General features: G+C 46.5%; 1 protein-coding gene across 27 annotated transcripts in view; it reads left to right on the forward strand.

Moving 5' to 3' along the window:
* The window catches only part of RBFOX2 (RNA binding fox-1 homolog 2), a 246819-nt gene extending 233685 nt beyond the window's left edge, over nucleotides 1–13134 (forward strand). For 12 of the 27 annotated variants that reach the window (XM_045587533.1, XM_036458822.2, XM_036458824.2 and 9 more), the window contains 3 exons: nucleotides 5342–5430; nucleotides 5801–5873; nucleotides 7823–13134. In XM_045587533.1, the coding sequence (XP_045443489.1) occupies nucleotides 5342–5430; nucleotides 5801–5873; nucleotides 7823–7867 (207 nt within the window). In that variant the 3' untranslated portion in view covers nucleotides 7868–13134. Of the gene's footprint in view, nucleotides 1–900; nucleotides 933–1103; nucleotides 2456–5341; nucleotides 5431–5800; nucleotides 5874–7822 lie in introns of those variants that run through there. The other 15 variants (XM_036458815.2, XM_036458830.2, XM_036458832.2 and 12 more) reach the window with 7 other exon arrangements.

Genomic DNA, 13134 nt, shown 5'->3' on the forward strand with positions numbered 1-13134 from the left:
CCCCTCTTGCTTTATCAACCTGCACAACATACAAGGAACAGGCTCTCGTTCTGTCTGCTGGTATTGAAGTACACACCCTTCTCCTCAGTGTCACATAACGTCATTGTCTTCCAGGTAGAACGAAGGTGTCTTGACATCACATGCTCACCAAAGTCCTGTTTTAATGTAAACCTAAAACAAAATATCATACAGTTAAAGGCTAGGTTAAAACCAGGACGGGAAAGTCTGCCAGTGTGAGATTAAGCTAAGAGAATTAGCGGCAGCCAGAGGTCAGATGCAGGAGGGTGATATGGCGAGCCCTCCCAGTGTGGTCTAGCCCAGCTGCAGAGGCGGGTGGTCAGTGTGGCAATGTCACACAACTCATTAGATGATGAATAGACTGAGTGCAGTAGGAAATCCCCTGGAGGTGACTCTGAGTCATGAAAAACAGACTTTAACAACAACAAAAGGATTTTAATGGTAACAGCATTTTCCTTTGAAAAAGCTGGGATTTGAGGGCAGATATATGTTATGGCTATGCGTAATAATAAATGCTTACACAGGAGACATTTTAGAAGAACACTGTGCGTCAGAATGTATGGGTGTTGACCAAGGGCAAGCATACCCGAGAGGGCTGCAGGCCAGGACTGAGCACATTGCCAGGTCAGGAAGGGTGACTAGGGGGGTGAGGTAGCACTAGGCTGCCCCATTGGAGCACTAAGAGTCATGCCTAGTGAATTGCAGAAGACTCAGAAAGTCATTATTTTTAAAGGGGCATTTATATATTTGCATCAGGCATAGCCATGCCAAATTTATCCAGCAATCAGGGTTCCAAAAGCTGTCCGTGTGTGCCCTCCTACATTAGGGTGTGCTGTGGCCATGCTAATCCCCATTTTTTGTTTTATTTCAAATCACACACAGATAGAATCTGCAAACTGCTTCAGATCAAACAGGTCTGATTGTGTGTAAATACATATGTCCTTTTTAATTTTTATTATTAATGGTTGCTTCAGTTTTGCATCAGTGCATGGTTAAAAGCAATACACATCAGCTATTTCATGACTTCATATCTCCAAATGAATTATTTCTCCTCTTTTTTTTTTTTTGTTTGTTTGTTTGTGCAGTCAGCTGAAGAAATGTTAACATCTCACTCTAAATCTCTCAGTGGAGTCTCTGTTCCCTTCTCTGATATAACAGATGGGTTACTGCTTGTTATAATTATTAACATTGTGGTGTGGGCCAGGGCTAGGGTGGGCAAGATTTCCTTTTTCTTTGGGCTGGGGAGGGGCCAGTCGTTAGGGTCTGGAATGTTAACTCAAGTGGTGACTGACTGTTTCCGTAATACCAGGTCGTTGTGGCTGCACGCTCTAGTAATTGAGGCTGTACTTCACCGAGCTTGTGGTAGCCTAGGGCAAACCGCTGTCCCAAGAGAATGCTGGGATAGATAGAGTTAGCCAATCCGAGTCTGAACGTGGTGATTTGCTGGTTGTTTTAGCTCCAGATGTTGGCATGCTTAGTTCTTAATGTGATTAATAAATGTGGCGCCATATCCCCTCCCCTCGCCTGAGCCCTGTCTCTCCTTCCCACCTCCCTACCCTTGTTCTTTTGGAAAATGTAAGAGTCAGTAATGAAAATGGTGGTGTTTCAAACTGCACTTTGTTCTCATGTTCCATAAAAGGTTTCAGATTGGCTGGTAGAAGGGAAAGTATTGTCCTGGAGTCTTTATTCACTCCTAATTTGGAATAGAAATATCTGGATTTTCTTTGTCCTGTTTTATATTTTGTGATATAGTTTGTTCAACAATCGATTTAAAGCAGAATCAGAAATATTTTGGAGTAAGTACCTCTAAGAAGAGTAAATCCATGATAAAAAATTCAATTTTTCTAATTTTGCGGTAATCATCATGAATTACCAAATTCATTTATTAGGATATTACCTGTCCATCCTAAGCACAGACCCCCATGTAAAAGACCTCCCAGTCACACCATTATCATGAAGTAATTAAGAGAGTAGTTATGGTTAAAAAAAAACATTAATGTAGTTTTTCTTAATATTGATATCCTCCTGGAGCCTTTTCTTATCAATAAAATATTTGCATCCCTGCCCTGTTACCTGAATTTGAATAGCAGAGAAGCCCAACAGATGCACACTCCAAAGTCAATTCACTTATAGTCGAAGGAAACTGCTGCAGGTGGATCTTATCCTCCTCCTTCTGGCTGGGAAGGAAGCTTCTTCCCGCAGTCTGATCCCTTTGGAGTCTAAACAACATCGCCCCCAAAGCATCGGGGTTCTGGTGGCTCCTGAGGGGAATTGTTCTATTGAAAATCTCATTCAGAACCTCTTCCCCCCCCCCCAAAATAGTGGGGTGTCCCTCAGAGCGGTGCTGACATGATGTACTCCCCACTATCTCTGTCTTTAGGGAGATTTACTTCTAGTACCGTGACCCCTATGGCTTAGAACTTCAGTTTTGTGTGTGTGTGTGTGTGTGTGTGTGTGTGTGTTTCTTTAATATATTTCATTGATTTTTTTACAGAGAGGAAGAGAGCGGGATAGAGAGTTAGAAACATTGATGAGAGAGAATCATCGATCAGCTGCCTTTTGCACACCCCCTACGGGGGATGTGCCTGCAACCAAGGTGACATGCCCTTGACCGTAATCGAACCCGGGACCTTTCATTTCACAGGCCGACACCCTATCTATCCACTGAGCAAAACTGGTTTCAGCAGAACTTCAGTTTTAATCTTCCGTTCAAGTAGACAAATGTGAGGCTTTAACTGCTTTTATTACCTTGACTTTTATTTTTACTTTTTAAAGATACGTTGGTGTTTGAGAGAATACTAGAGGCAAACCATGAATGCTTCTTTACCACGTCAGCCTGGTTCACAAAGAAGTTTTAGCAGAGGGGACCCTGCTGCACACGTTACAGGACCAGCGTTAGTTCTGCACCGATGGAGTCTCCCGTTATAACGGAAACTGAGCCTTTAAGGTTCACTCAGAGCCTAGCATTCCAACAGTGTTTACTAGCTTGTTGCCTTAACAAATGCCTTTGCTGCTTTGTTTCCTTTAGAAGTTAAGAGAGAGAGACTTGTTAGTTTATAAATGATGTGATATGTGTATAGGTTGCAGCTGGGCTGTACAGTGTCACCCACATTGGTCCAGCCTGCCTGCTCCCACAGAACTGACTAGAATGAAAGGAGGCATGTTGATTGACAGTAAGTAGCCCCTGAGGTGCTTCCTGCCAGGTCCTGTCATTGCCAGTGCTTGCAAATATTAATTAGAATTTTCATATATATTGAAATTGATTTCAGAAAGGAAGGGAGGGGGGGGAGAGAGAGAAACATAAGTAATGAGAGAGAATCATTGATCAGCTGCCTCCTGCATACCCCACACTGGGGATCAAGCCATATGTCCTGACTAGGAATCGAACACATGACCTCCTAGTTCAAAAGTCAACGCTCACACTGAGTCACACTGGCCGGGCAGAATTTTTTTTTTTTTTAATATATTTTATTGATTTTTTACAGAGAGGAAGGGAGAGAGAGAGCTAGAAACGTCGATGAGAGAGAAGCATCGACCAGCTGCCTCTTGCATACCCCCTATTGGGGATGTGCCTGCAACCAACGTACATGCCCCTGACCGGAATCGAACCTGGGACCTTTCAGTCCGCAGACCGATGCTCTACCACTGAGCCACACCGGTTTTGGCGAATTTTCTTAATTTGTATGAATATCTGTAGAATAATCTGTAACTGAGAAATAAATTTTTACTTTTTTAAGTCATTCCCTTGAAGAGCAAAGATGGGATAATACATAACCACTGAAAACAAATCAGGGGATTTTAAAGTGCACATTTGAAGGTCTCTGACTCAGGCAAATAAATCTAAAGAGCAAGAGTAAATGCTCCTCAGTGCCGTTTCTTCAGCTAGGGAAAGCGCACACGACAGAAGAGGAAAGCAGAGAGCTCTAGGGGCCTGTCAGGAACTGCAGATATGTCCAAAGTAAGATGTGGACAGAAATAAGAGCAGCCAGCTAGAAGCTGCCACCTCAGATGGCCAAGAAGAGCAAGACTCCCATTAGAAGATACTTGTTATCCATCCTAAGAAATGATACAGAACGGAATTTGTGATTCCTTGCTTTTAGATTTAACAAAACTGGAACATTTGAGGGAATAGAAAGTAGAAAGCACAGGGCAGAAAGCTCCAGATGTCCATGAGAAATGGTCATGCTAACCTGTAGAAACCAACCGTGCTGTCGTCCACTCCTGAAGTGGTATCAGAATGGGCCAGCTGAGCATAGTCATATTTGATAGGGGTAGGCAGTAATAAAAATTCACACCTGAATAGAGGAATTCTAGAAGGTTAAAGAAGAAACCAAAGGTCCGGCTTGCCACTGCAATAGCCTGCCTCGTGAGGTATTGTGTGGTTACCTTTGCGCCCCTTTCTGGAGTACATGGGGTTCACCCAGCAGTGAGAATCTTCAAGGCTGAGGCAGTAGCAGCTCCTTAGGAGTGAGGGTATTTGAGCCATTAGTAGGAAAACTCCCCAGCCTGCGATTGGATCAGGACTTGAGAATCCATAATCCTACAGGAAAGGAGAATAAATGCAGTTAAACCTATTCTAATCCAGCCAAAAGGGCATCAGCCCTTTTTGTAGTCTGACTTGCCTGAGTTTTAAATACAGCTTGGAGTCAGCAAGCTTTTTCTGTAAAGGGCCAAGAGTTCAATATTGTCGGCCAGACAGTCTCTGCCACAACTACTTTCAAAAACAGGTGACAAGTGACCTGTCTCACAGTATGAAGTTTGCCACCCCTGATCTACCCTGGTTTTTCCTTCTATAGACTGCCTCCTCTCTCAGCCTCTCTGCAAGCATGCTGGGCATCGCCATACAAGGCCTTTGTTATATACTACAGTCCCTTAGCAGTAAGAGTCTGCGTAGGCATCAGGCAATCTGACGCTAACACAATTCATTTAATGTTTTCATCCTATCATTGATACTTCCTGTCAGTCCAAGTTCTCCCAACTTCCTATAAATATTTTCCCTGCTGAAAGTTCCAGCAGAGACTGAAACAAGACAGATCGAAATTCATTTCTTCATTTCTTAAATTTGAGAGCAGGTACTACCAAGATGGATTTTTTTGTTTTGTTTTGTTGCCATCACAAATTGAACAGCAAGTCCCTGTGCTGGGTGGAGCTTACTCTTGCACTAGGGGAGTAACATGTAGACCGATGCAGTTTGAAACATCCTCCTCCCATGTGTGTGTCTGTGTTTGTGTCTCCCTGTGTCTGTCTCGTGTGGGTGGGTGTGTGTGCATTTGTGCTTCGGGGGGAGAGGTAGCTGTAAAGTCAGTTCTCTTCTCTCCTGTAGGCCGGATATGCAGCCTACAGATATGCACAGCCTGCTACTGCAACCGCAGCCACGGCTGCTGCAGCCGCTGCCGCCGCTTACAGCGACGGGTACGTACGTGGTCCCAAGTGTCACCGTCCCTTCGCCCTTCCCCGCTTCCAAAACGGCACCTCGTGCCAGCTGCCTGCAGGCCTGGCCTTCTCCTGGCCTCCGTCCAAAAGCCGAGGCACTGCCTCCTTTGACCCCAGCCTCCCTCTTTGTCATCTCTAACTCCCTTCTCCATCTGAGAGATTTCAGAATTTTTCAGAGTACTGCGTTTAAGAATAGGAATCTAAAGGTTTTTTTCCATTCTGCCAACTTCCTAATAATCATTCTAAGACCAAGTCGCTCACAAGTCTTAACACAGTAAATTCTTTAATTTGCGGGGGGAGGAGGTCACTATCTTTTCTTTCTCTCCCTCATTGTATTTCTCCTTTCCAGTTATGGCAGGGTGTACACAGCTGACCCCTACCATGCCCTTGCCCCTGCCGCTAGCTATGGAGTTGGCGCTGTGGTAAGTATATATACAATTTTTTTTTAACATTTTACTCCTGACTTCTACCTACAGACTATATAAGGTCTAGGGAGATAATAAATTTAGCCCTTCTTCCACTACTAAAGCAATAAAGCCACATAGGACCAGCTGGAAATTTCAAAGCACCTTCTCTCCCTGGGTGTTACAGCACAAGCCACAGGCTGGGCAAGGACAGCGGAAAGGAATGGGCAGTGGCAATCTTCCCCGAGTAAGACATTTTGGGAGAGAGAAAGAAGGAAACAGATTGATATCTTAATGACTCAAATGTTGGATTCATAACTGTAGCGTAGTTTTATTGATAGGTGTTAGCAAGGACTTCAGGGCGTAAGACTCTCCAGTTTTCACGGTAAGCTTTTCAGAAAACTTAATTTGTACCAGTTTCAAATGCAGGTGCCAAAGGCTGTCTGTCCCTGCTGTTCTTTTTTTTTTTTTTTTTTTTTTTTAATTTATTGATTTTTTTACAGAGAGGTAGAGAGATGGATAGAGAGCTAGAAACATCGATGAGAGAGAAACATCGACCAGCTGCCTCTTGCACACCCCCTACTGGGGATGTGCCCGCAACCAATGTACATGCCCTTGAGCAGAATCAAACCTGGTACCTTTCAGTCTGCAGGCCGATGCTCTATCCACTGAGCCAAACCGGTTTCAGCTGTCCCTCCTATTCTTAAGCTTTCTGCTAGATTAGGGGTGTCGAACTCAATCAGAGAAGGGGCCAAAATCTAAAATCCAGCCTAAATCGCGGGCCGAATGGTTTACTGAACAGTCATAAACTGTCATTGTGATGGAAACGCAGCGGAGTGAAGTGATGACGGCGCGGTGCGGGCCACATTGCAAGGCCTGGTGGGACGGATTTGTGTTTGACACATGTGTGCTAGATGGTACTAGAAATCACAGGTGAACGCCTTACAAAGATGCTTTAGTAGTAACATCTGTTGCAAAATACGGTCTTTCCATAGAAGGATAGAATCATGGCCCCTAACCGAACTCAAATCCTCACCCCAAGATTTTTGTGTTGGTCTGGATGCCTCCAGGTCCAACAATGGGGACTCCCTGACCCCAGCAAAGATGGGCCTTTCCGCTGTAACACTACTAATGTCCGAAACTCTGCCATCCAAAGTGCAGCCCGGCCGCTGCCTGGGAGCGTGGATAGAGTGTGAGGGAGGCAGACTGAGGGCTTGGATTTAAGACTTAAAGTAAATGAGAGAGCTTGTCATTGTCGCACTGACTTCCTGCCCATGGAGATTTGTGGGAGTGGAGAGGTGTGTTTAGAATTAAGGTAGAGACATACAATACGAAGAAAGTGATGACATTCCTAAGGTTTTATTTAGTGCCAACATGATATTAGTTCTCTACTAAAACAACGCAAAGAGAGCTATCTATGCTCCTAGGGATGTTTTATTTGCAAAAAAGAGATGCCATTAGATAAACATAAAGGAATAAAACCCAGTTAAAACCCCAGTTATGCATACAAGTATGTCAGGAAATGGGCTTTATTCATTGAAAGATTGACTCAGATTTAAATCCAACACTGTCCCAAACAGGGGATATGACAGAAATAGTGGTCAGAGGTGGCATGTCCTCCATTGACAAGTGTAAAAAGGTCACGGTTGTAAGGATGTCGTCGAGGTAAACGAAGACCCATCGACAGATCTAGTTGTGCACTGTGCTGACCCTCTGCTGGTTCATGTGGATAACCAAGCGCCCCATTGGCCTGCCCTCGTTCTGAGAAGCTCAGGTCAGCGGGAGTGTCCCGGGCTCTGCTTCGAGCCTCTCGGAGGCCAGTGGTTTCCTGACTGCCCTGCACCCGGCAGCATCTCATCAGCTGCTTTAAAGCTTCTAAGGAAGCTGTTTACCCAAAACATTTTTCTTCATTGTTAATGCTTCTCTCATCAACCTTTTAATTGTTTTTATGTCTTTAATCACTGCAGGCGAGTTTATACCGAGGTGGCTACAGCCGATTTGCCCCCTACTGAAGTGACGTGAGACCCTGCAAGTGGGACAGCCCCCAGTTCATGAGGCCTGGCTATTGCAATATTTACTAGTAGAGGAACTCTATAGCAAGATGAAGAGGAAAAACAAACAAAACAAAACAAAACAAAAAACAAAAAAAAACACAAAAAAAGAGAGAATACTTTTTTATACCTCACTATGTTCTTTGAATATGTATTTTTCCTTTAAATTTCTGCCTTTAATTCTTTTGTTCCAAAGATTGTGCATTTTTTTCTCTTTTATTTTTTCCTTTTTTTTTTTTTTTTTTTAACTGTGGTAAAAAAAAAAAATGCATTTCCATGTCTGTATGTCCGTGCTTAGCTTTCTGTCAATCACGGAAGAGGCAAGTAATGAGGGAAGAGAGAGATTAGGAACTGAGAAATGCGTCTGATCAGAAATCAGCAGACAGAATTACCAAAGTGTATGGTGCTGGCCGGCGAGGGGACACACAGAGGCGAGAGAGATCTTTCTACCACAGGATAGCCTTCTAGTCTTCTGAGTTTCTGGTCTTTGGCAGGCAATTCTGCTTGGTTGTGGCTGGAACCCACATGCTAATGGATGATAGGAATTTGTGCTTGCCAAGCAGGAGAATTAAAAATTCACTCTCCTCTCCTCTTCCCTCCTGTCTTCTCCATTCTTTTTACAATCATCTTACATGCACAGCCTGAGACAGTTGGCAGAGTTTTTGGATTGTAATATTAATATTTCCAAACTTGCTCTCAGACTGTGGATAATAAACACCTCATTAGGAAACCAATCTCAGAATGAACTCTGGAGTATGAAAAAGATTCTTTTCTTTCTTGCCATTCTAGCATTCCTGCTGGGCTCCTTCCCTTTTCACTGAACCACAGCTTAGCTCATCTATCCTTTTAGGAACACCTTGCCCGAATGTCCTCAAGATTCAGGAATTTAGGACCCAGGGACAGAAAAGTAAATAAATAGCTAGCGGCCAGCTTTCTTCCTGGACACGGTTTAAGAATGCAGTACAATTTGTCAAGAGCCAGTACAGAAGAGAAAGGGAAGAGACAAGCTGTTAGACTGTCTGCAAGGCACTCTGATGCTCCCGATCTTCCTCTTCCATGAGAAAGGCAGTTCAGAGTACAAGGCAGAATGAAGACTTGGCAAGAGGCAAGAACCGAGTCCTGGGTCAGCTGTCCCTGGAAGCCTGTCAGGGCGGCGATGGCACTGTACTAGCTCCAAAGCCATAGGAATGTCATCCTCCAGAGCCTTTATGAGTCTCTCTCTCCAGTCTTGAGCCCCCGTGGCCATTCCACCCAGTTTCTTATTATCCTCCAAAGACCCCAGCTGAGCACCTGGACCACTTGGTATTCATGAACACTACAGGACAGAAAGCATGAAGCCCCGAGGCTGCTCTCCTCCAGTGGGAAGGAAGCAGGGATGGCCAGGAGCTACGGGGCGGCCCATGCAGTGTGTCAGGGCTGTTGCTGATAGAGGCAAGGGTCCTGTCTTTCAGCCTGAAGGCATAGAAAATAGGAAAGCATAGTCTGTCTGGCTCCCTGGTCTGTTCACTTTGGTACTAGGGTGACCTTTCACCCAAGGGATAGCTCATGAAGGGAGTAATTCAAAGACACGGAGCTTCTGGTTTGTTATGGGTTTGGTTTTGGTTTTTTAATTCCTGCCTCCACACCTGTTCTTGACTGATTGGTGTCCCTGCATTAAAGTGACTGACATGCGACAGCATCAAGCATCTTTGTAAGCAGTCATGTGTCTGGGAGGGACTGGCCTGTCGGCTGTAATACATGTCTCTCCCCTTGTGAATCCTCTGTCCGAGTAACTGGGAGAGAGGCTGACCCTGAAATTAGGGGAGACATCAAGGAAGATAGAGGCCTTGATGCAGTCGTTGATTCTGGGGAGTGTGTAGAATAGGGGACACCAAGCTGCCCAGTCCACTGGCCACTTCTTAAGGGTTCACCTCCCCAAGCCAAAGTTTGCTTTGTTGCTGTCAAGGCAGTTTTTGTTGTGTGTATATAAACCTTTTAGTTAGCGGTGGGGGTGGGAAGTTCTAGGGAATTGGGGCGCAGGAAGATTTCTTTTTCTTTTGTTTTGAGGTGAGCTTTTACTGACTAAAGGAAATGAGAGAAAAGTTCATGTCATGTTCAAAGAGGGCCATTCTCACAGAATGGCAAGAACCTCCTTGGAGACAAGGCCACATTCTGAACAGCCGTGTCCGCAGCAGAGAGGAGGGCAGCGAGTTTAAGAGTCTTCTCTTCCCCAGGAATAGATGAGGATGAAGGCAAAGGTAGAGAAGGCAGCTCCCACGACCCTTTTAAGAGGCAGAGCTTGAGCGGGAGGTACCTTCTGTGCATTTCAGTTCAGCTGGTTCTGGCTGAGGACCCCGGGCAAGCTCCGTGTTCACGGGCTTCTGCTGCCTTCTAGGCGTGGTAACACTGCTCCCCCAGCTCCTTCCTGAGCAGGACCCGGTGGGTTCTGCTGCTCGCTAACGGGCCTCTGGGTTTGGGTATCCCCCCTGAGAAGTAGGCCTCGGAAACCCCTGGGTTTGGCTGTATTGGCCTCCCATCCACCTTTGAACTTGGAGACTCCATCAGAGGCAGGTTCCTCCAGGACTGAGTAACCGAGTCAGAAGAGAGTTTGGCATCTTGCGAGTTCGTTAGAGCGTGCTGGTTGATAATTCCTAAAAACATACTGATGCTGAGTCGCTGTGCAGGAGAGATTTCAGCAGCTCACTTAGCTCATGACGTGGACTTCCTATACTAAGCATCTTGCTCTTAGAAGCTGGGCTCCTTCAAGGAGACCCTTAGTGGAGATCTTTATCTAAACACGCCTCTTTGCCCCCAGAGAGCTGCCCTTAGGTCTTTCCCAGAACCCCTAGTATTACACAGCTCCGCCCCCAAGGACTGGGTCAGGGGTCAGCTGTGGCGATTGGTCCTTTCTAAGACTCGGGTCTCACAAAACCTGCCATCACCGTTATCCTCCAGCAGCCACAGTCAGACTGAGCCTCTCGTTTTCCTTACAAAAGGAAGGGGGCCAGGGCTCAGCTCTTAGTTTAAGGGGAGCTAGTGGAGATCTATTTCCTAGAAATAAGCGATAGCAGCTTTTCTTCACACGTGTGACTCCTCGGAGGCTGAACTGCTCTTAGTGAAGGTTAGACTTTCCTAGAGGCAGCCGAGATTTCGGTGAGGCGCCGTCACCCTGTGACTAGTCCCGTAGCTTCCAGATAGGAGGGAAGTGGGAACTTGGGATGGAAGCAACTCCAAGGACCTGCGAGGTGGGCTTGATTACCCCTTCCCTCTGGCAGGAGAACTTGGCCAAGCAAGAGACAGTCTGGAAGGCACTAGACATGTAAGGAAGGAGAGGGGGCGCTGTCAACCTCCCCTGTCGCCAAGGCCGGCCGCTTCTCTGCTGCTTGCAACCCTTTAGCACAGTAACATTTGCAGATTTTACCCCCACCCTCGCTCCACCCCCGGATAACGAGGAAAGAGACCTTGGGTGGTGGGGAAGGGGTAGTGGTGTTTTAAAAGCATAAGTTACCTGTTTGCACTGTTTTAAGATAGGAAAAAAAATAGTGGGCAAGGTGAACATCAGACGTAAATTTGTGTGTTTTTATTTTGTCTTGCTCTTGAAAATGTTTGGCCATTTGTAGTGTACACAGTGAAACTTGATTCTCTGTTGCATAAAACACTTTTATTTTACATTTTGAAAATGTTACTGTTCAAAAGCCTCTTCCTTCCCTCCCTCTCCCCTTTCCTCTGTACTTCCTTCACACTTGCTTTACTGATCAACCAGGCCATAGCCATCCGAGTGTCAGCTCTCAGTGCGGGAGCTAGTGGAGCACGAAGCAGGGACTCCGGTGTCCCAAGCCAGCACGTGCCCTCCGGGGTGGGGAGTGTGGCGGAGTGCCTGGCACCTGTCCTCACAGTGAGGCTTGCAGACCGGACCGCAGCCGGTTCTCCAATTCCTGATCCCCACACGGAGCCGAGGCACGAGGGTGCTGGAGGGCCGCAGTTGGCTGTGGGGGCTGAGTTCCCATCCACGTCACCAGCACTGTAGCCAGTTAGTTTACTCAGGAAAACGGTCGATCACTTCAGCCATGGCGGTGCTGGTTGGCAGGGATTGGTGACTGAGAACGTCCATCAGCCAACACCCAACCTTGCCTTTAGGAGCCTGCCAGTGCGGGCCGGACCTCTGCCGGCCGCTGTGTGTGCCGCTGGGAGGGCTCGGCCACTGCAGGCAGAAAGGGAACGCTGGTTCTCTTCTCTCTCCTGCCCCCCCCCCCCCCCCCCCGTCCCTGTGAGCGACACCAGATTCCCAGGGGGGTCCACGAGATTTTGAATTTTAAAAAAACAAAAAAAAACTGTCTTTTTGGTTTAGTTTTTCTGGGGACTAAGTGCTTTGAGCAGTGTCTGTGCCCCTTCAAGGCTCCGAGCTTAGTCATTTCCTGTATTTTTCTGTTCACAGTATTTGTGTGTGTGTGTGTGTGCTTGTTTTGGCAGCTCGTTTCGGCTGTATTATATATCGAGTGTGAATTGATCCTCTTTTTTCCCTAAGGGACATGAGTTGTTTCTCTTGTGTTATAATTCTGCTTGTGAAAAGCTGGAGCAAACCTGGGGCTGCCACACGTAAGCTCGGGCTGTGGAGCTGAGGGCCGGGGTCCCTGTGCCTGGCAGGTGGGCTCCCCGAGTCTCTGAGCTCTCCAGTCCAAATCTTTGCAAGGCTCAAAACGCCACAGCACCTCTCCTCCCACCCCCGTGGCAGGGACCGAACCAGCCCTCCACGCCACACGTGTCCCCCGGCCCCTCCCATTGCCATGGCAAACAGGTACCTTCGGGGCCCGGGGGTGTCACGTGGGATGCTTGTGTAACTGACCGCCTCGCCTTCTCGCCCTCCCCTCCCCAGATCACTTCCTAGGACCCCCGAGCTGCTCGCCCAGGGTCCCGTTTCCCTGCGGACTCCAGAGAAGCACCCAGGGCTTTGTGACAGCCTCTGACTCCCTCCCTTCTCGTTAAGAATCATATTGTATAGTAGCTTTCAGACCATACAGTATTCATTGGGTTACTCCTATTATTATCAAGTAGCTGGAATTGTGAAGGTCGGAGTAGTTAGATCTTTAGCTTTTATTCCTTTTTTTTTTTTTTTTTTGTATTACTATCCATGTGTATAAATTATTGATCATGTTGCTGGCTTTTATAAACTCTACGCGAAGGGGGAGCACCACCTCTGCCTTTGCCAATGGTAATGAAGCACTGTTTTTAAATAAAAGAGAGAAACACCA

This window comes from Pipistrellus kuhlii, unplaced genomic scaffold (assembly GCF_014108245.1).
Source record: "Pipistrellus kuhlii isolate mPipKuh1 unplaced genomic scaffold, mPipKuh1.p scaffold_m20_p_3, whole genome shotgun sequence".
Lineage (NCBI taxonomy): Eukaryota > Metazoa > Chordata > Mammalia > Chiroptera > Vespertilionidae > Pipistrellus > Pipistrellus kuhlii.